The 23,959-nt window shown below is 35.0% G+C and overlaps 1 protein-coding gene across 1 annotated transcript in view; it reads right to left on the reverse strand.

Annotated features, from left to right (window-relative positions):
* Positions 1-2,023: 2,023 nt before the first annotated feature.
* Positions 2,024-23,959, reverse strand: part of DYNC2I1 (dynein 2 intermediate chain 1) — a 33,891-nt gene continuing 11,955 nt past the window's right edge. Inside the window, exons 8-24 of the mRNA XM_087762550.1 lie at positions 21,100-21,177; positions 19,664-19,862; positions 17,895-17,997; positions 14,955-15,084; positions 14,305-14,416; positions 13,838-13,932; positions 13,401-13,530; positions 12,330-12,502; positions 11,618-11,780; positions 9,475-9,588; positions 8,523-8,584; positions 7,390-7,441; positions 6,061-6,121; positions 5,712-5,808; positions 5,322-5,453; positions 3,575-3,798; positions 2,024-2,482 (exon numbers count right to left, since the gene is read on the reverse strand). Of these exons, the coding sequence (XP_087618676.1) occupies positions 2,311-2,482; positions 3,575-3,798; positions 5,322-5,453; positions 5,712-5,808; positions 6,061-6,121; positions 7,390-7,441; positions 8,523-8,584; positions 9,475-9,588; positions 11,618-11,780; positions 12,330-12,502; positions 13,401-13,530; positions 13,838-13,932; positions 14,305-14,416; positions 14,955-15,084; positions 17,895-17,997; positions 19,664-19,862; positions 21,100-21,177 (2,097 nt within the window). The 3' untranslated portion in view covers positions 2,024-2,310. The remainder of the gene's footprint in view (positions 2,483-3,574; positions 3,799-5,321; positions 5,454-5,711; positions 5,809-6,060; positions 6,122-7,389; positions 7,442-8,522; positions 8,585-9,474; positions 9,589-11,617; positions 11,781-12,329; positions 12,503-13,400; positions 13,531-13,837; positions 13,933-14,304; positions 14,417-14,954; positions 15,085-17,894; positions 17,998-19,663; positions 19,863-21,099; positions 21,178-23,959) is intronic.

Raw genomic sequence — 23,959 nt, forward strand, 5'->3', positions numbered from 1 at the left:
GGATATGAAAATAATTTGGAATTAACAGCAAACTTTTTTTCTTTTGCATACAGGGTCATGTTGTTGCTTGCTTATGAAACATGAGCAAAATCCAATACCTTATGTTAACAACACAAACTTGATCATCATTAGAAGTAGCCAATGAAAAATTCAATATTTTTTTGTTTGAAAAAATTTTGTAAGTCCTTATGCACGGAACGCTTTTCTTGTATTGCAGCCTACCAGTACTTCCCACTTTTCTGATCAGATACGTGCTCAAAAATGGTTACATCAATACGCCCAACTGCTAGGATTACACGGAGCGTCACTCTAACGGTCTGCATTTGCCCAGTGAGAGAACGCGCCAAAGAGCAGCAACTTCTACACATTTTTCCCTCGCATTCCCGTAACAGCAACTGTCAGCACAGGATACATTCATATTATTACATTAGTTTGCAGTTCAAGAGAGAAAACTCATCAAGAAACACAGGCCCCATGTGGGACACGACTCACACTCAACTCTCCAGGTTGTACAAGCATAACTGGCCTAAAACATTTGGATCTTTGAATTCAAGCGTACCTGTTAACAGCAGCTCAAAAGTAGCGACAGGTACTTCTGTGTGAAGGTTGACACTATCTTTTTCTTTTTGCATATTGGAAAAAGCCCCACCACCACTGCACACAGCACAAGGCAGAAAACCCCCAACCCTTTGTTTACAGTTTCCATGTGCACAAGTGGCTGCAGTAAGAAAATTCAGGATGGTAAGTCCTGAAAGTGATGAAACGATAATAAGAAAGAGATTTCTTTCAGAAGACTAGTATAATTTCAAAGCTTAATTTTGATCTTAAATTGGGGAGGCAGGGAGTGGTGGGGTATGCGTGTCTCTCTGAGAGGGAAAGAAGAGATAGATTTGGGTTTGGTTTTTTACTATGGCTCTCAGTAGCAATGATCTGCTACCTTATTGTAAAAAAGTACCTGCCGTTTGTTCTTTGTCTGAATTACTAAAGCTATTCTAATTTAACTTGTGTATATTATCACTGTATAAACCCAACAATAAAGATGAGGAGAGTCATTTGTGTTTATGCCCATAAAAAGCCAGGGAACTAGTATAGTGAAAATGGCCTCTGAAATATGCATCCCTCGGACAGTTCATCAGGCTCTCTGGATTGCAGCCACTGCTGTTGAGGAAAGGGGAACGTGCAATGGACTACAACAAATTCATTCCCAAAGTGGTGTATGTTGTTTATATACGGCACTCATTTTTTACTGCTGTGACTTGGCACCATCATGTGGCCACTTTGAGTTTGCTCAATTTAAGTAACAATTTACATAGAAAAATGTTTGCAACAAATTAATTAGAATTTACAAATTGTTTCAGTCTACTTTAGAAGGAGATGGTACATATCTTAAATATATGTTCACTAAATTCTGAACACATTGTCTTCCAATTGTCCTTTTCTTCCCTGAACCTGTGCTCCTTTAATCATGGTTTTCCTCATGATCTTTAAATCAGAAGTTGTTAGGCTACAAAAGTTAAAGACATTTTCTGTTGTTGGTCTTGGTCCAAACTTTACCAATAGCGTACAAAAATCAGAATAATATTGTAGACAACTATCCTCTTCCTCACTACACGAGCTTTGGGAATGATTTTCAGGATTAAACAGGTCAGTATTTTCTGTTTTACATCAGAAATCCCAAAGGACCTAGAATTTCAGTAAATCTCACAAGCGTATTGTTTACATAGTTTGATCCAAACAGGTAGTGTACATACCAGGACAACTTGAGTTAGCTAGGTATCCCTTTTGCAAAGTTTCAGGGTCAAAATCAGAAGTGAGGTATTATGTGATGCAAATCTGTTCTGGTATGTTTGCATAATGTTTTTAGGTGGATATAAGTAAGTTTTTCCAAGTGTTAGTGTGTAAAAGGCCCAGAGGTAGAAGGCTCCATACATTCAGGTTGCTTATACAGGGACACAACTTTATGCTCACCAGACAAAGGACTGCTATCATTTATTTCAGAGCAGAATAATGAGAAACAGCAGCATAATTTATAGGAATATATTTTTAGTATTTTTTTGAAAATATATACATCTGGAGTACTTTCAATAATGAAATACAGTTCATCATCATTTTGAGTACAATAATGTTAAATTTGGTTCTGCCATTTTTGTGATAAAATACATGGTTTCAGCTGAAATACTGTACTGATATTCTTTAAAATATATACAAGTTATATACAAATACAAAATTACATTACAAATCTTTTAATTGCAGTCAAAAATAATCTAAATATTTTGCAACAATTTGCACACCCAGACAGGTGTACTCTTTCTAAAAAGTCTGCAATAAAAGCAAATGTAGTTTTTCAGATTCCTCAGGCTGAGGTAATGCCCACTTCTTCTTTACATATTGAATGTCTATCTGTCCAGATTCTTTGGCCAGCACAATGCCTAACAATCCGTTTGTTTTTTCTGGTTCTCCCAGTAGAGCCATAGTTAGAACACTGAAATCAAAAGAATGGGGGAGTGTTTTTAATTGAGGCAAAATTAATAAAAATATGTGTTTTCAAATGTGTTTTTAGCTACTGATAGTTAACTAAATGATTCCTTTTTTCTGCTCATCACAGCGTGATATTCCTCACTATTTCAAGTCCCAGCATGTTCTTTAGCTTTTCACCAGTTGCAATCATTTAATGTAAACATAACAGGCAATTCTTCCTCTGTTCACAGATTCCATCATCTAATCGTCTTAAAAATTATTTCAAGCTTGTAAAAATGAACTATTTTTTATGGTATTTTCCAGTACAGTGTAGCAACTTTGAAAATTATATTATTTTCTCCCAAAACTAGCAGCACTTTGCTATAGTTTACAAGGCTGTAAGGAAAACTTCTAGCTAGAGGGATATTCACCAAGACTAACTTAAGCCTAGGGAACAGACAGTCTCCCAGTAGGGCTCCCATCAGGGAGGAAAGAGAATCCTCAAGACTGTAATTCAGGCAGGCTAAATTAAACTCCTTTTCTGCAGCAATCTACAGGATGCCCAGGACTACACGGACTACAGGAACAGTACGGTGAGTCTTGGTGAATATGTGCTAGCCAAAAACAGTCTTGTTTCCTTTGTGACAATGAACACAATATATTTCTTTATATTAGTAACCATACTATATATAAGCATTTTAAAATGTTGTCCAACATCTTGCCTATTTTAGGGGTTGATCCTGATCCAGCAAAGCTATCTTTGAACTTGAGCAGTCCAGTGATTTTAGTGGAAACAAAACTGTTCTCTTCATACAGAGTAACTGCTCCATGTACGGACACCTGTCCCAACTGATAACACTACAACTGATTTTGATTTATACCAACATTATTTCTCCTTTATCAGACTGTATAAAATAATAAGTAAATAAGGATAAACTAAAATTTAGCTCGCTATAGTCTCTTTCCACACCTCCAACAGTTTAAAAAATACAGTCAGAAAAGCAAATTCTAATGAACATTTAATGTCAAGCAAAAAAACTAATCCATACTCTAATCAAAATGAAGATGACAATAACATTAATATTTTGTTAAAAATAGAGTAATGTAATGTACTTACTTCTCTGATGGAATAGTCTCCTTTGCCACAGGGAACAAATCATTTTCCAGAAGATCCCAAATGTAAATATTAGATGACGCATCCAGGACAAAAAACACAGCAGGTCTTGTTAAAGCCCACTGCAGGGCAACAATTGGCTGGCCATTTGTGCTGTCGTTCCACTGCATGAGGGGATACTCTGATGTCATTCCGTGCAATCTAATACTTCCATCTGAACAGCCAACCTATATCATCGTCAAAAAGAAAATAATTTCTGGGAACAGAACAAACTAAGCAGGATAAAAACAATTCAATTCTTGGGAATATCAAGCATATAAATAAAATTAGTTATCTGACTCAAGTGGCCCATCTCTCATATCTCACTCTATGGACTATCCAGATTGTAACTTTTAATGTAATTTTGAGTTCAAAACAAGTACTCTGTACTGAGCATACTAGAGTAATCCAACCCACTAATCCCAGGATGAAGTCCTAATTTCCTATTTTGAAAAAAGTTCTCAAACTATCAACTTCACTAATACTATGATCGAGCACAACTTGACAGTAGTCTGAATCGGAGCAAGGTCAGAGCCTAGAGACCAATTCAGACTTAGTGACACATGTAATCTGTAAAACCAAGAATAGCTTTCAGTAGGACAGGCTGTGCTAACAGTATAATGATATTAAACGGATTCATAATGAACAACTAAATCCGAAGACAGGCAGATATCACCGCTTCCAGATATTTTCTTATAACCTTTGTCTTGCCTAGTATAACATTTACAAGTTTGCTCTAATCCAGGTACAAAAGAAACTATTCTATGAAAAGAGAAAATAACTTATTGTTACTACCCTGGGCCACCTCTACCTCAGGAAGACTTCTTAGAATTTTCAAATTATGATGACTTTTTACAGTGACTCTGCAAATTGTGCTTACATTTAAAAGGACTGAAGACACAAACTTATAGAAGTCAGTATCACTCTAAATAAATACATTTGGGAAAAAGGTAAGAACATCCACACTGGTAAAAGAAAGTTCTGTCTGCGCAATGGTGACACAAAATATGTACACTGTAGCCAAACACATTAACTTTATACCTTAGGCAATCCCAATGAAGTCATGTAAATCATGGCAAATTTAGAAAGAAAGCATTTTTAAGAGAGAATCAAGTACAAATATATATGCAAGGATAAGCAGATGGAAAATCCTACCAAAGTCAGATTCAACTTGCATTGAACAAACTTTCACAAGGGAGACAAATAAGAACAGTGGGTGTGTCAATATGAACTGCTGAGGGCAGATTTGAACATACCTGACTACACGGTACACTGCCACTCTGCTGGTGCGGAGAGGAAAGGAAAGCAGGGAACGCCCAGAGCTGCCCCACAGACCTTTATTTCACAGCAATACAGATATTTTGTCTCTAAAATGATTATGTCACTAAGTAATGTATGACAAGAGTGACAAACAGCTGAGGCTTCATTAACAGCAGAAGATCTGCTTGCAGTGCTGAATTTCAGTAAAAACAAAGAATAAGTTGTAAGGCTGAAGTGAGATTGCCATTTGTTTCTGTGAGCCAGATGGTCCACCTTTTACATAAGCAAAGTTTGAACACCAGGACACAAGATTTGTTGTCACCCTTCATGGCAGATTAGAGTCAGTGAAGTAAATCAACTATCACACCTAGTTAAATACGTCAAATTAGAAATCCTCCCTCAGCAAGTAATTAAAAAATGAAACTTGTATTATATTAAAATGTTTTCATACCAAAAACAGTGGCTTTCCAAAAGGGAAGAAATCAATTGCATTGATGCTTATTGATCTCAGTCTGCTCCCCTGAGGTCTGAATAGCTTTGGAAGAACTTTTAAATCATGTCTCGTACCGTGGGCTACCAGCCCCTACAAACGACATACAAAAAATGAATTAAACAAAACAAAACAAAATTTGCATTATCAGTATTACAAGAAAAAGTTAAATAATTCACAGAGCTACTTGCCTTAAAAGATCCTTAACAGCTAATGAATTTTAATAGCTAACAGATTTTAATAATAGCCTCCAATTATAAATTTTATATACAGTCTGGTAAAAATCCAAGTAAATGGGGCAGCTTCCAAAACAAAAAATAACAATGAGATTAATTTCAGCACATTACTCACAATGTTTGTTCCAACAATGAAATGATTAGGATTAGAAGACAGAAATTTAATAGTCAGTGTCTGGGGCAGTCTCTGGCACACATCCTTTGGGAAAAGGCTAGGAAAAATGTACAGGTAAAAGATGACATAAATGCAGGAAGTTGTCTCTTAAAGCTATGCATGTACATACAGAAACTCTTGATCTAAAATGTCTACGACTAGCTCTAGGAAAAGTGTATATTAAAAAAACCCCAAACAACTAATGAAAATATTGTTAAATATATCTTACGTAACAGCAAATTAATAAACTACAGGAAAAATTAGCTTTGTGAGCTACACATGTAAAATCTAAATGCCACTGTTTTCTTACCTGTTATTCAATTCCATAGTAGAGCTATGTACTAACTTCACTTTCCCTCCAGGAATTAAACCTAAAATTATATAAAACAATTATTTAAGCTGATTTAAGCATTTTCCATTAAGAAAGTGCTATCATCAAATTAAAACCTAAACTAATAAGTAAAAGGATACTTCATAATTAAATTGTTCATTGTAGGTATAGCTTTTGATATGTAAGAATCTTACATCATTTAGAACTATTTACTTCAGAATTCAAATCTGAAGAGTTGTAATCTTTGACAGAAATCAAAGAGAGAGGGCAGAGAAAGGGAAACATGATTATATATTTTAGTTTTACAGTATGCATATAACGTCCTGTAATATCACTCTATAAAAACCAATTCTATCAATGGTGAAAATGCACATGTACGTCACTTGGATCTTTGACAATGAATTATAGTAATGAGAGACTGTCATAATGCTTTCATAAAGTAGGTCTATGTTATTAGAGAATAACATAAATAATTCAAATCCTTCAAACTCAAGAACTTTTTGAAAAGGAAAAAAATGAATGCTGGTGGCAGTGAAACTCTGTCAACACATGACCACAGCTTTAGAATGTACCTCTCCACAGAAATAATACCCAACTTCAGCAGCTTAATATAGCCAGACATTGCACACAAGCTTATAAATTAGAAAACTGATCAAAAATTCCAGTTTGTTAGCATGACTTCATTGTTTACACATATATTTTAAAATTGGTTTTAATCACAGCCTTTTCCAGTTAGGTAAGTATGTAAGTCTAAACTTGTTCAAAGAACAAAAAATACAATTTTCTTCATTCACATAACTCAGAAAGGCCTGAATGGACTTTGTTCTTTACTTTTTTCATGGAAACTTTTTTCTCACGCTAAATTAAGTACCTTACCTAAAAGAGAACTTTCAGGGCAAGTATCAAAATGGAGATAAAAGCAACAACAAAAGCATTGTAACAGATTTGGTTAAAACTAAGGAAAGAACAGGAGGATCGAGAAGGACATGAAATCTCATATTCTTTGAAAAAAAGCTGTTGAGGACACAGGAATCTGTTTTGACATGATAAGAAATGCAGTTGTCTGTGGTGGCAATTACCAATACAGAATTAGCAGATGAGATTCAGAGAGCAGTGAAAATAACTCTCATGATACCTAACCAATAACCCCAAATATCAGATATATGTCCTATTCAGAATTAATCTTTTCCTCAGTAATTTTGCCTTCTTCTAAACTATTTTTTGTCACCACTGACTCTTCCTCACTCTTCTAACTTCATAATCTCAAAACTCAAGCACTTTATTCTACCTCTAATGTACAGTACTCACCTAAATCAGTTTGTGAACCAGCTAAATCCACTTTTTGTAATTCAACAACTACCTGAAAAGTCAATATTTAACATTAATAAGCAATAAATATTTACGAGACTTTAAAGCTTTTTAACTAGTTGTAATAATGTATGACATAACTCTAAAGGAACGTTTAGATAGGTAGGTCTAACATTACAATGATTGCAGGTAGATTCTCTATGCCCTGTCAATGTCTGCAATGCTAAAAATAGCTTCACATGCCTGCTGGATGCTCCCTGCTGGAAAGTAAAATATGGGAAGTTACATTCTATGCTTAATCACTAGTTGGCATATTGTTGGTTTGGTCAGTCACAAAAAAAAACACCCTAAACTCCTAAATAAGGAATTGTAACACATTTCCTGTGCTTTTCACTATTCATGAAATAGAAAAGGTAGATCATTTGGTCTGAATCTGTTGCTACTAAATCTACTTAGAGCTTTAAGGGACTTAACTAGTGATACAGAAGGGAAATACTTTTATCCCCTTATTATTCACTGAGCCATTCAGTTCCTCAAGTAAGATCAATTCAGACGCAAACAACAGGTTCAGCAGCTGGGCGAAAGCTGCATCAGAAAAAGACCGAAAACATCCGATAGAAAGAAGAGTTGTCAGAACAGCAATTAAAAGCAACAGACCTGGTGCTTACCTGCCCATCATATTTTAGGCAGGGTAATCCTATCCACAGATTTTCATATTTTGCCTCTTGAACATTTATTTTATATAAATTATGAATGTCATTTCTCACATACATTCAACACAGTCTCTAACACCACTGTGATTCAAATAAAATAAAGCAGGTGGATGAAAGAGGACTGAGGTCTATTATTCAATTAATAGAAATATGTGAACATATTCCTATGAAGCAGAATGACTGATTGCCTGTTTTCATGAATTCATATACCTGTTAATAGTTTTGCCTAGGGATAACATCATGGCATTAGGGAGACAAGTCAAAAATTTTGAGGAGAATTCCAACAGAATGGATAGTATTGCTGTAATTTTCAGGGAGGAAATTCTCATCAGAAATCCTGGATTTGGGTTGCTATATTTGAAGAAGTACTTTATTATTCCAACATGTGATATTCTCTCTTTTCATACATATATTACTCACCCACATATTGAGGATTCCATTTTCATCCATTGACGCTATCTGAAATGGAGGGCCTGACATTTCTATGGAAGGAATAGTAACAATTTATACTCATACACCGACCTTCATCCTGAACAATATCAAAGGATTTAAAACATTTCCTAACTTAATACATTCTCTGAAACTTTTATGATCCTCTCAGCTGCATAAAAAGGGAAAGCGCCCTAATTCTACCAAAGAAGAAAAAGGCATAAAACTAGTATGTTCAGTTTGTCCTACAAGATAGGCAGATGTTCTCTGTCTGCATCTTTTAAAATGTCTGGATTCTGCATGGACTTCAGAACAGAACATGAAGTGCAATAGATGAAATCTTGTAAAACCTGCAACATGTAGCACATTGCTTTGGACTACTATGGATTTCAAAGTGAAAATCTGCAATGGAAGTAATAATGTCTCCGGCATGAGGATTAAAGTTTCTTTGCAAAGGTTGGTCATAAGAAAATGAGGCAAAAGGCACAGGAAGAATCACCAAGTGCAGTCACATATTTTAATTGCTTTCAGATACAAGCAAGTTGCTCCACTTTTTTAGATAGGGTTTTTTTGGACATTATAGGAGCACTAAGACTCTCTAAAGGCATTCTGATTTCTTTAAAGACATTACAGAAGCACAAAGACTTCTCTAAAGGCAGTTTTTAAGTGATAATTTGTTTTATCATGGAAGAAAAAAATATTGTCTTGAAAACAGACATTATAACAAGCATGCACCCACATCCAATGTGAAACTGCACTGAATGAACGTTACATAAAAATGAGAGCAGAAAATAAACATGAATGTTGTATGCAATTGATACTACAGACAACTTAAGAGGCAGAACAGAATTATAAACTGGATTTTGGCTATGATATATTAGTTTCACTAGATACCTAAAGAAAGAATCAGACGTATTGATGCTTTGAAGAGCAGCTTACATACCCTCCTGATAAGACAGGCTTGAGAGCCCATAATTCTGATCAGTGTAGAGAGAGGTCGAGACAGGTTCCACTGCTAGTATAGGAGAGGTGTGGTTTACTGAGCTTAGAATGCCATCTGTAATTAAGGATAATGAAAGGTAAACACCATATTATTTTCAACATAAACGACAACAAAACCCTAATCACTTTTCAGCTTATGGGAAAATGATGATTACAAAGAAAGAATGGCAAATAATAACTTCATAAAGAATTACTTTGTAAAAGTCTCAAATACAATACTGCAAACTGTTTCCTAAATTAACAAGATACTACGAGATAAATCAATGTTTCACCATTTGTATTTACTTCTCATTTTCCAAATGACTGCTGCACCATTTATGCCACTGTACCAGACATTTCATTAAAATCTGCCATTTCAGGGTTACCATGAAAAGAATTATATTAATTTTAAGCTCCATAAACAACAGAGGTAGAAATTAATCACTGCTTACTATAGAAAAGACAAAACTGAAGAAAAATTACTCTTACAGAGTATTATTTAATAGAAAGTAACTATGCTGAAACAAACAATTCACCACAAGAAAATATGTATTTACTCTTTAATAACATTTTAAAATAAATGTATACTTACAGCAATTTCAATATGCATTCTTTGTCAGATACTCTTGATTTCTGGACTTGCTCTGTGCACTGAACTTAATCTCATTTAAGGCATAAAGCTTCCTAAGTATACAGCATTAAAAAATGCTTGCTCATATAAGCAACTGCATGAAACTGTATACATATATTTGACTACTAGCCCATTGTGCAACACAAGACCAAGCATCTTTGATCTACTAAAAAAAAATTAAAAGTCTATCAACAACCAACTAATGTTTAATTTAACATGGCTACTGCAATTAGATACACTTGTGAACAAAAGAGGATTTTGTGCATGTGTGTGGTGTTTTTTTTAGAAAAATAGTAATACCTCAGTGTAAGTTAAATGGTAGCACCTGCACACAAAAAAAGGAAAAATACATGAAGAAGGACTTATTTTGCATAATAAAATTATTAAAAAAATATTGCTATGTGTTATTTTTCACTCTAGGGTACAATAGAGTGCCAAGAAAAATGGCACCAATTTGTAATTAAGATTGAGACGAACCAAGGCTCAAACTGCTGGTGTGTACACCTCATTCCCAAACTCTCAACATACAACTACATACATTGAAAACTTCATTAAGTTTAATGACTTGCTCTTCTATTTAAATTTGCAATGACAAACATTGGTAATAGGCATAGAGATCCATTCATTTCCATCAGATTCATAAAATTGTAACGATCTCGTACACCAACTCAAATACAGAGTGAAGTACTTTGGATTGTGTCTTCTAGTATGTCATTTATATGCCCTACATAAACTTCTGTAACTTTTGAATTTGTTGTCCATGGATTATAAGAAGATTTACAAAAGCCTATGTTATTTTGATCATACACTAAGGAATCAGAAGTGTAGGAAAAAAAGGAGAAATGCAATGACAAGAAAATGTCAAAGGATGAAAGGAGGTCACCCACGAGCACTTCTGACAATCAATCCAGCTAACCATATACAGATAGCTACATTAGGATGAGATGAACAGCTCTCTAGATCCCACAGAGTAGCACTGCACTGATTCTAACGGAGGTTATGCACATATACACTTGGATATGTCTTGAATGCAACCTTATAGAAACATCAAGACCTAGGGGACAATTTGTACAGATTGTAACCTTAAAATGAATTTGAAAAAACATGTTTTACAGTCTTAAATTACTTTATTTTAAATACATCTTAATATGTGTGTTTAATGTTTAAGGGAGATAGATGATGAAAATTGACTAAGCTAATGATTTCAGATGAGGCAGTAGTTGAGAGTCCATTTTAATATTACCATGCTCCTTAGGTTCTACATCTGGTCCACCTCTCCCTTCTCACTGCTTGATACATATTGAGCTGCCTTAAATTTCTTTACAGCTATTACTGATTGGCAATTTTTACTAGACTAAATATAATCTCTGAACTGGCTAAACTAGGCTACTGAGAAAGAGTGTTCTTAGCAGAATTAGTAGTGGAATTGCTTCACTGCCCACAAAATGACTAATCAGAATGCATAGATACTAACCAGTGGAAAATGTTGGAACTCTAAATGTCCAGTCAGTGTCACTGATCGTCATATGAGGGTGCATTCTTGAGTCTTCCCGAAGATCCCACACCAACAATGAACCATCTATTGTTCCAGCAAAAACTAATGTTGTTTTATTGGGACTAAAGCAGCAACATACCACCTGTTAAGCAGTAAAAATATGCATGGTTGATATGATAAAGGCCAATGATGTGATAAGCCTGAAATACGTTTGCTCTTCCTAGGCATGCAAATCCAGAAAAGACAGATTACAGGTGTTTGCAGCAGAAGAAGAGTTTATTTAAAATGGAAGTAGGATACAAGGCTTTCGGTAGGCCTTCCCTTTTCAAGACATTTGTTGTGTATCTGCATCTACTACCACAAAGCTGAAGGGGGTGATCCAGCTGTATGGTACTGATGGGTAGAGAGAAGTCCTGACAACATCTGAACCAGCTGGTTTACTTCCATTCACTCTTCAACCATGAAATAGAATCAAAATTAAAAACCAAACCAAACCAAAACAAACAATCCACTAGGGCCATCACTACATTCTAGTACGGGAGCACAAAACGGAATGAGGGTAGAGTTTTGCTCAGTAGGCTCAAACATGTATCTCAAAAGATAATATATCTTGCAGCAAGACAAGAAAACAAAATACACATAATAAAGCCATTTATTCAATGTGCAGCTATATAATGTTATTAAAATGTACCTCTGAGTCACATGTTAAAACTTTCTGAGGACTGGAGGGCTGCCAGATGTTCCAAACGCATATGATACTCTTTCTGTTCAGTAAAACACCACCTGCCTTTTCAGGTAATCCATGAACAGAAAGTAGCGACTGCCTCTGAACTTGAGAGACATATAGGCAGGATATTTTTCGGTCTAAACCATTAAAAAAAATCAAGAAAGAAAAGAAATAAATAAAAAAGTAAACTCACTGCAGATGAAAAAGCATATTTAGCTGCTATAGCAACAACCGGAGAAGCTAAGATGTAATTATGAAGAATATTTCTATTAACAGTGGGTGGCTTTTGATGCTATACAAGAAAAAAGGAGAGACTAGAGAAGGAATCCAAAAAATCAGAAGCAAGTAGAAAGCAAAAAGGAAGAGAGCCAGGAAGTTAATAGAATAATTATTCTGGGCATAAGCAAGCCAATCTGATCTGACGTCAATACATACACTGAAAATTAAGCTAAGTCTCAAACACGAAACAGCACAGGCCAGGCTTTTTCTGCTACATCTCATGTGTTCATGTTAGAATATGTATGGTTTTGTGTTATAATAGGTCTTCCTAACATAGTTACAGGTGGTTTATTTTTTCATTTTTCCTTTCATCTGAACATCTACTGTTTACATGGGGAAGATATAACTGCAGTTCAAATATATCAGGCTATATTCTCCCTGTTCAATAACTTTGCTTTACTTGCAACTTTGGCTCTACTGTCAGCATAAAGAGCCTAAATGAAATGACACCTGTTGGGATGGCCTTTCAACAACAGGGGCAAGAAGTTACATCCAGGGCACCCCTATATCAGGCTAATCACTGCCTATATTTCTGGTTTCACAGCAGCTAGGATGCTCTGATGTTCTCTATGTGAAACCAATCTGCACAGAGTTAGAGCAAGATTAGCACAATTAAAAGAAAAGTGGGCTTTACATCATCTATATATCCTGATATGTGCTGTTTGCACTTCAGTCATGACAAAGAGCGTGGTATTTTGCATAAGGAAGAAGAGTTCACACTGTAATACTAAAAGGTGTAGAATAAAGTTCCCTTACCATGGAGGAATGGCTGGTTAGTATTTAACTGGAAACAGCTATCACTAATAGACAGACTGGTTTGTCGAGATCTTAGTTTCCACCTGGGTTGTGTTGCAACTTGATCTTCCTCTAGCAAAACAGCAATCACCTTTCAAACATAATTACATTTATAGAAATAAAAGGGTCGTCTTATCTTTCAGTTTGCTATTTGTAGCTTTCTAAAGTATATGGATTAATTTAATAAACCTTTATCAACTCTCTTGTTAATCTTATATCTTTGCAAATACGACTTTACAGACTCCGGTTCCATTCCTTTGCAGAGAGATGAATCTCACTGATAACACGTATTATTTAAGTAATTTATTTAAATTAGTCAGAACAAGTACTGTAAGTGATCTATCACACTGTACACTGATGCAAACAACTCATAAGGGATATTAAGAACATAAGTCTACCTGGCAAGCAGACCGGAGGAAATTTGCTAATCTTTGTGAATCAATTTTAGGTGTTAGAGTTCCATTCACTGACATATCCTGGCTGTTTATGGGACCTAAGAAAAAACAAAACCCAAAAACAAACTCGAAGCTTCAAAAGGGAATCAATTAAGAAAACCGTAAGAACAATGTAATTTTTAAGCAAAAGGAGAGTGACAGGAGTCAGCTTCTCTTCAGCAGAAATAACAGTACTGAAGAACAAGATCTGTTAGGGAATCATACCTGCTGCCAACAGAAACAGCAATCCAGAAGGAAGAAACTATTTCTGCCTTTTATTATCCACCCCCTCCACAACGGGATTCAGAGTGCCTATAGCAGTTTGCTATCGATGCAGCCTGCCACGTTACAAATTCTGACAATTAATGGGTTCAAAAGAGAAAGTTTACATGTATACATCCATAAATGAATAAGATTTAAAAGTTCTTCACCTCCAGATACAACGGCACTTTCTCCTGGATGCTGTGTCCATTTCTCCAATGTCTCAACTTTCTCAGTCTGAATGTCCCTCTCAAGATTGTCCTCGTTACACTGAACATATGCCTAAAGTAGAAAGATAAAGTGATCAATATATGGGTGACCCAGCTAAGAATGACAGCACATAACTGAACAGAATTTGAACAGTCATTTTAAAACTGATGTGCTCAACCTCTTCTGTTTGTAAATTCAGACCTAAGCATACTGACAAAGACAGTGTCACTATTTTGTGCATGCACAGTTCACCACATTTTGCACAAGACTGCTAGACCTACTGCAAAAATACAGAATGTCTTACATTATGCGTAAACACTAAACTCAGCATACCTGGGACAATGAGCTACAAACATACAGAAAGTCCTTTAGAATATGGGGAAGGAACATGAGAGAGTCCTCTTTTAACACAGAAAGGAAATGGCATGTCAGGCCTAAAAGTTTTGATATCATTGCTTTATGGTAAAATAAGGCTTAGAGATGAAAAATATTAATTCATTACTTTCCTGTCCTATTGGCTTTAGTAACATTCTTTTGTAAGGAAAATTATTTTCCACAACAAGAATCAGCACTTTCAGGACTTAAATATTGCTACGTATTTGTTACCCACCTGCTTAGTGTTCATTTTACCAAAATTCCTGATATACATGTCGTACTCATTTACAGGAGGCAAATCCAGTAAAGAAAAACTAACTGAGAAGTCCAGATCAATTAGTGGCAGAAGCTCTGAACTCCGTTTTCTTTAGAATGAATTACAAAAGAGAAACAAAAAAATGGTTAGGACCAAGTGTTTGGCATTCCAAAAGAAAAACAACCTGATTTTGTACAGTATCAGAGATCTAACAGTCCATTGATCTATGCAAATTGAAGCTGTACCAAAATTAACTGATAGATAAAAATATATCAATAGAAGTACATATAATAGTGTTGTGAATTCTCATTTAATGTTACACTGAGATAATTATCAGCCTTGAAAATGCAATACTCGTTGCAAGTGGCAAATTTATGTGGTTTATTATAAAACAAACCCAAACTTTCAAAGCCTAGCACCACCATCTTGCCTAAATATTCAAAAGCTGATCTGTGATGTAACAGATGAATGTCACTTTCCTCCTATAGTTAGAATGGTGGCTAATTCTCCTAAATTCATTTTATTAACTTATATCACCTATATGTCTACATGCTCTAATACCCCAGTTTTGTTAGACTTATTCAAATGTATTTTGAATTACCTCCATTGGTAACAGACTGCCTGAATTTGTACCTCTTTATATCACCAGACAAACAAATAAAAATAGCAGAAGTCCTAAAATGTATTTTGAATATATATATGAAATTAATTTATTGCTGATCCCTAACCTGTGGACATGAATATTGAGCTCTTCCCCAAAAAGCAGGCCCCCAAAAAACATCAGTTACTGGACTACTGCACTTGATATAAATTGTATAAAAATGAGTACTCAGGACTAAGGTAGATTATATATTTTTCCACTTGTATTTTTTGTTTAGAATAAGATTAGCACGTTGTACAGTATTTGAGATACTTGAATCTCTTTGTCCTATGAAATGCCAAATCTTTACATCTTCCTAAATTCCCTTTCTGGAACAACAGAAAAACTGCTTTATCCAGCTTCCCTCAATTTTTTTACCTTCTGCCTACCTCAATTCTTACTTTTTTCATCTTTGCTCCCAAATAATACTGCATTTTGATTCTTAATTGGAAAACAAGTCCATCTTCATATACTGTACCTTACTCTGACAAGATGCTAGAAACATTTATGTGATGTTACTTCTTATCATCAACTACAAAGAGATTCCTACTGCTCCACTTGGATAGACGTGTGGATAATGAAAACAGTTAATCTTTGCCACAATTTACACAACTATCTATCTACTTCAATGTCATAAAACTGTTAAGATATTATTTTATTTTAAGTGTTAACTGCTTGAATTACATACAGATGTCAGTTTACAAGTTAATTCCATGCTCTTGTTATTGTACAGATTTCTTGGCAATGAGAAAATTTTTGTCATCTTTTCCCTTTCTCTCTCTTGCACTTTCAGGTTTTTTGAAATATACTTAATATAAATACAGCCCAGATACAATTATGGACCTGTAGCAATTACATATCTAAACAGTCTTCTAGATGTATATTCTAGTTGCAATTTCTTCTCAGTGAGATAGTTTTTGAAAAGGGAATAGACTAGAGCAACATGAGCTGAAATTGCTCCTCAAATATTTTAGGCTGGATGTTTCTTTATGCGTAGGGACAATTTTCACATCTCCTTTTTGCTACTTAATGACATCTGTTGCATTTTCTTATCTACATTTTTATTTTTACTTCTACTTCCTAATACACCACCTCTTCACAAACATTGTGGCACAGATTGCTGAGATCTAATTCAAACGTGTGAAAGTTACTTCCTAGTTACAAATCTTATTGATACACACAGACAAATCCTTAAAATAAACTAATAAGCCTCATATTAATACTTACAACTCCAAAGTGCCACAGCTCATTTATGGGATGCTTTCAGTCTAGTTACTGGTAGCAATGTATTTTCACAGCATTAAATTCCACAAACCCTTTCTCTGTCCATGAAAATGCTAGTTATCTTCACAGGCTATATATGTTGTTAGCTTGTACACAAAGTTATATACATAGTCATAATCAGTCATCGTATATAATCAGTAGAGGCTGACAAACACTTCAGAAGGTAATTCTTCAGAGAGAGACCTTCCTGAATTTCCTAATCTGTCTCCACTGTCTAGACAGAAAGCCTAGACAATGAACTCCTGTAAAATTTGGGCGTATAAATTTAGGCAAGGTGAATGAGACAGACTAGACAATAAAATCTCCCTTATGTGAAGATTAGCCACTGATGTGCAGCCACGAAGCAGTGGAAGCTAGTATTAGCAATAAAATTTAATATTCTTGCTTTACATGTCCAACTGACGTAACAGAAAATTGGAGATATATACAGTGCTTCAGATAAATCTGGAGCCCCTGGCAAGTTCCACAAGAAACAGGCATCAATTGGTTTCTTTAATACAGAGCTGTCTTAGATGCCTCAAATCTAGATCAATTTTAGATCAGTAATAACATGTTTTTACACCAACTGGTGTTATCCCTGAAAGGGAACATGCTATTTGGCAACAGTGTGTACCATACAGAGTCTTGAATATTTCAAGAAATTACAGTTCTGCAGAGCCCTGAGAGCAGCTAAAAGGCTTGCTCTTTAGTACCATAAGTCAATATCTAATTAAGTGACTGAAGAATCATACAAAGAAACGATGATCCTGGCAACTTATTCTGTAATAAAATGATACACAGAAACTGATACATAGATAAATTTCTGTCATAAAATGACACGTAGCAAAGCCTGTAAATTATATTTACTTAAGAACTAATTACTGTTAGCTTACAAAATAATATTTTACTCTAAAAGCCTCAACTTTATAAACTTCACGTCTTTCAAATACAATGAAAAAAAATACATCTCACACAGTGAGTTGCCATTTTGTGTGGGTTATTTAAAATACACTTACTTCTGCTTACTAGCCATACTTCGGCTATTTTGTCGTTGGTTTGCCATTTGAAAATCCATGAATATTCCACAAAAAGAGTTTCTGACAGAAGGGTATTGCCTTTCTGTGATATTACAAAATATTGTTAGTGTTATAATTCACACTTTACAGTGCATTAAAATGTAAAGTAGTAAGTCTAAAAAGCAACAGAATTATTATGACACAGCTACTAAAAGTTACTAGGTTGCACATTACACAACGTGTTCTAGCACAGTTGTCAGTACAATAAGCTTCTTAACTTCAGTAATGGGCCAGCATTTTTCCCTTATTATGGTCCTTTACCAATCAATTCAAAATGACTGACTACTGTAATTTTTATTTTAGAAGACTACGATGCAGAAAGTGCCTCTTTTTCTCCTGCCATTAGCAGGTCCCTTGTTCCCCTGTGTACAGTAAAACACTCTATGACCAATTCTAAAAGTCATCAAATTCACGCAGACTACCCCACGTGCATGCTACGCCTCTGAATAAGAATTCATCACTATACCTAGTGTAGATCGTCAGCAACACAAGCTTAACTGATGCCCTTGGATGAATAAGCAAAACATTGAAAACTGTTGCTTTAAAAGGCACAGTTAATGGAACAACTACAATATCTGATGTCACGTCGATTTTACTCCCTTTCCTGGCTAGGTGGTAGCTAACTGACCTTAATATCCAACTTCCAGCCAGGACCAGTGGTGTTTCACGTCCTCAGAGGAAGACTGCCTTTTTAGGTAATACTTGTAAAATGCTTTTAAACTTCTAAAAATCATTACCCGAATGATCAATAACCATTTTAATGAAATGAGATCAAAACTTCATCAAGAGTGTTGTGTAATTTTCAATAAAGCACTAAGTGCTACAATTCAGAATTTAAAAATCTGATTCTATATTAGAATTCCATCCTGTTCATTAGATCTATAGCATTAATGGAATTCTTTTATTGATTCTGTATTGTTTATTAGAAAAATAATAATAATTGCATAAATCTTCTGCAAGAAGAAATTCACATTACAGTATACTGATTCTGACTTGCAATGACTACTTAAACGAAAATCTATTGATACTGTAAAGACTTACAGAAACTCCATGCTATTCTTCCGTGACTGTACTAACTTTGCACAAACTAGAGTAAAAAGCTGTTTAAGATTCTTTTGCACAATGATTCTATACTGCCGTTCGCATGAGTGGAGAGTGCAAAGGGGAACCACAGCTGCAGTTAGTTAAATAAGTAGATCTGGCACTCACAGGTATCAGATCAACTGAATGCAAGACAACAATTCCATAGTCACATTTCAGATAAAAACCTGCATTTTAAAAGTGATATAGAACTATATATTTAAGTAGTGTCTGTATTTCTCTCGCCTTCCCACCCACAGCAGTGACTTCGAATTTGCTTAAAAGAAAAAGGCGAATTAATGTCACCGGAAGCCCCAAACTGTTCTAGCACTCCTCCAGTTTTCAAAATCCAGACTCTCATATCCTCCTCTTACCCAAAATAAGACATATTAAATGTCAGTCTGTAAATTTTTATACTTCACATTTTCAATGATTAGTAATGCCTCTGAATCATTCTTTAGCAATGTGAAAGTTACAGTACTTACTTACCCACAAACCTAAGTGACTCATCCAGAGGACCAGATTTCTGCCTTTAGGCAGACTTGTAGAAAAAGTGGCTTGTTTACTCCTAAGTTGTATGTGTTACTCATACATTTAATAAAAAAAAAGACTGGTATCTAGTCACATACCTGTGATTGGTTCCTTTTTTTCATTTTCAGTTTTCTTTGGTAGTGAAGTATAAATTCTATCATTTTCTGCACTAATTGCTCTTTGAATTTCTTCAATTTCTGATGTTCTGGAAAATGGAATGTCTCTTAGGTTTTCTTCTGCATCTCCTTCTTCACCACTTTTGTCTTCATCATCATCATCAAAATCATCTTCATAATCCTTTAAAAGTAACAGGACTTTCAATAACTAATAAACATGGATTATAGATGTATCTTTCAAGATCTTTTTAAGAAATTATAAAATGCTGTCAAAATAGAAATCAAATTCTCATACAGATGGCTATAAATCCTCGGACTGAAAGCCATTTTAAAATAACTGTTTGATAGAAAGAAAATGGCATGTCTTGATTGTGCAGTAATTTTAATCAAGAAAAGAAAATCCCAGTGCTGTTCTTCAGTGCCCAAAATAGATTCCTTTGTTTTTTAAAAAAATATCCTCAAGTAGGAACTATATGTTTAGGTGAATTATGTGTTCTTTAAAGAAATAAAATGACAGTGTTCAGTGGCATAAATGCTTCATAGATGTATAAAGTTGTGTATTTGATAGTTTCAATTCAAGCTGCCCTTCAATGGCAGGCTCAAATTTACTAAACTACCACACTATCAGCTTGCAAGTCCATGCATAAGGCTCATACTTTAATAATGCTCTTCACTAAGACAATTCATCGCGTGCTAAAATGATCACCTAACACAAATGATACGAAGAAGTCTTAAACGTGCTCATTTCTCTCCACTGAACGACAAAGGGCTACTACAGTGAGCAGCTCAGCAGTGGATATCACTCCTAATGCAAGTGGAGGTGAATTCTAGCTTCGCTGAAGAAAGATGTAGCTGGTTCAGCTAGCAATGAAAACACATTCAACACACTCTTCTATCTTAATAACTTTAAAGTAAACAAAAGAGACCTAAAAGTAAGAGAGTTCAGTTAAACAAATTAGTGAAGGGACTGCTGTGTGTCAATACTTTTTTCTACAATATTTTTGTAATGAAAAACAATGAGGCTTTTTTTTCCTCCTGAAATTGATTATTTGCTCCCATTATTTAAAAAAGTCAGCATTTTTCACAGAAAATCATTTAAATAATTGAAATCCAGGAAGACAGAAAGAGCATCTTGTGAAGACAAGCTTAACTGATGCTTAACTTAACTGAAGCATAACTCAAAAGCAAAAGTTGGCTTCCAACCCCTGATGAAAACTAAGTAAATATAGGGCAGAGAGTTTCTGCATAAGATTTTAGTTAATTATTATCTACTGTTAGCCAAGTTAAGGTCACTGTCACCAAAACAAATAAGTAAAAGCCATCTAACATCCTGTAATTGTTATTTCTGTGAATAAAGTTAATCGCTATTCTGATACTTGAGAATTACTTCAAAAGGACAATTGTGTGCTTTTACTTACTTCAAAATCATCTTCATAATCTGCTGAAAAGTTATCAAATCCCATGTCTGAATTATAAACCTGTGTATCTTTCATTTCCTAAATGAGAAAAATAAATGAAACTGTTAAATAATCTTACAAAAAATTAAATCTTTATCTGCCAAATCTTATAATAAAGATAGATGGATAGTTGTTCTTCTCAGATATTTCTAGATTTTCAAGTAAACATACAACAAATTCATTTTAGAAATATAAATAGGAGTGTATTAACAAGTGATAATTACTGACTTAAAATAATAATACAGAAAGACAAAACAGAACTCAACGCTATCTTGGGAAGACCAACAGTTTTCCCACCGGTATTTTTACTGGGAAAGACATAAAAACTGCTGTGTTGCCTATAATTTCAACAGTATACAGTAGCTCTTATGATGGTGTAACAACAAAATAAGACTGTTTTGCTTTTTCAAGGATCAGACAAAATTATCCCTATAGCTAAGTTATACTGGGGGACTCAATCCTTTAATAAAATAGTGCAGATGTTGGAACCAGGAAAACAGAGACATGGATACAACAGGAAAATAAGATATTTTTATATGTAAATATCTTTTTGTTAACATTAAATGTCATTTAATTACCCCAACATGTACCCCAAACACACATAAATCTTAAAACAACACACACTGATCTATCCAATCTTCAGTCAGCCTTTTCCTTCAATAGCCTCTTCAAACTCATAGACTAAAGTTATCCACATGTAAGGGATTTCAACAGATTTCAAAATGGAAATAAATGTGAGGTTTTATGAAAATTATCCAGCATAACAGCACACCTATTACCCGCTTCCACATTTACCAAAGAATAGCAGCTGGCTGTCAAACGCCAAGTTAGGCACGCTTTTGATCCTTTCATGACTCTTCAAGAGCTAGAGCCGCCTAGTTTTCACAGAATGTAGTACTTCCAAAAGTATTAAGGACATTATATAGCAGTAAATAGCTTCTATGGATACCTTACTTTTCAGAGTCATCATACTCCTAGAACTAGGACTACAGTACTTCAGTCTTTCCAGTTGCCACTTTTTGTCATTTCTCAGATCAATCTTTGGATCAAGAAGAAATTATATTAGTCAGGTTGTCCATCCAGGCAAAACTGGCCAAAACTGGGCAAAATTTTCCCAATTTGTTCTGCCTGCAAGGTTGCAGGTACCCAGCACTAACTAATTCATATAGAATTTTTTTTAAGTCCTTATTCCATTTAGTCAAAGACACACATAGTAATACACCCATAAAGATGGTTATAGTCTTTACAACCTTACTATAATCATCTCTGAATATGCCTACAGAGCTGTCATTTTTATTAATAACACATAGATGTTTATAAGATTGCATGTTACACATGTGGTTTTTACACACTAAAAATCTCCACCTGCCAGTAGTTGCCAAAATCTTACCATCCTCCTAAGAACCTCCTACACTCTCACAGGAAATCAGAATCATCCTATCACAGCTGGGTTCCTACTTTAAAGAATATACGGAGAATATATTGTCAATACAAAGCAGGATGGAATACCTGGATGACTGTGGCATTTGGAAAAACAAATATATGACGAAATTCACCAGCACAAAGTGCAAACCCACGGAATTTGATTTAATTATCCCTGTTGAGTCAGGTCTTAAGTAGAGATCTCACCCTCCTAGGTTGCCTCCTATTGCCAATGAAGACAAAGAAGATAATGGAAAAGGAGGCCAAATATAAAAGGACTGAACTGCCTATTTCTCTCCACAAACTACAAAGGAAATTTAGGTCCTCACCACAGACAATTCACACCTAAAGGTGAGCTGAAACTGGGCCTTAAAGATTAGCATCAATGCCAGCTGCTACCTGGAACCTCAGCTGCTGGAAACAACAGAGGAAGAGAATAGTTCGAACATATTAGTTGATCGCGGATGACTGTTGGCCACAGCGGTAAGAGCTGTGCAGACTAAATCTAAGAATATGTCAGAAAGCTACTTCTTTCAGGAACAGGTAAGTATTTATGTCACGCACAGTATTACACACGGCAGTGATAAAAATTCACGTTCAGTACTGTGTTCAACTCTGGTCACCCATATTCAAGACAAATTAATGCAAATTGAAACAGAGAGAGACAGCTGCTAGAATGATGAGAGGAATGAAGAATTTGGCTTGTATAGGTCAGCAAAATTAAGTCAGAGACAAACATCCTTTCTATTAGCTCATTAGGGGAGGAAAACCCTAAAAAATTATTTGAGCTAAATGCTCACTCTAAAGCAAACATAATGGAAACGTGTTGGAAATCAGAAGAAAAGAATAACAGAGGTCTTAGAACATCCTTGAAAGAGAAGTATTTCTGGCATGAAAACAGTCAGGTTCTAAAAGAAGTTAATATGGTTTTGAAAGATACATGGCTGAAAGGTATATGAAAGATATATGGCTGCCCATAACATGAGAATATGGAGAAGGATGTCATTAGGTACTACTACTTTTTCCTAGATCAGGACCATAATGCTACAACATTCCAAAACAGAATTTGGATTTTGGGGGATGGTTATGAACTGTTGAAAAGATGACAAAATGTTTTAAAACTTCTTATGGTAAAGTTAGCCTGTATCTGCACAGACTGGTCCAAATTAACCCACGTCTATACAGCTTGCCCTTCAGACTTGCTGAAAAATTGGTTCTGTCTGCACCTGTCCATTCAAACATATAAAAATACTTTCCTCTTTCTTATGGCAACTGTTTTAAGAGACATACGTGAATTACATTGCTAGCTGCATTTTACTTGGCTTACACTACATATTATCTGCTTATCTCAGCTGTTTACAGAAAGAAATAATATACTTGACATATGTATAGATGATTT

This window comes from Nipponia nippon, unplaced genomic scaffold (genome assembly GCF_047370975.1).
Source record: "Nipponia nippon isolate SJK-2023a ecotype South Korea unplaced genomic scaffold, ASM4737097v1 scaffold_1, whole genome shotgun sequence".
In the NCBI taxonomy this organism is placed as follows: Eukaryota; Metazoa; Chordata; class Aves; order Pelecaniformes; family Threskiornithidae; genus Nipponia; species Nipponia nippon.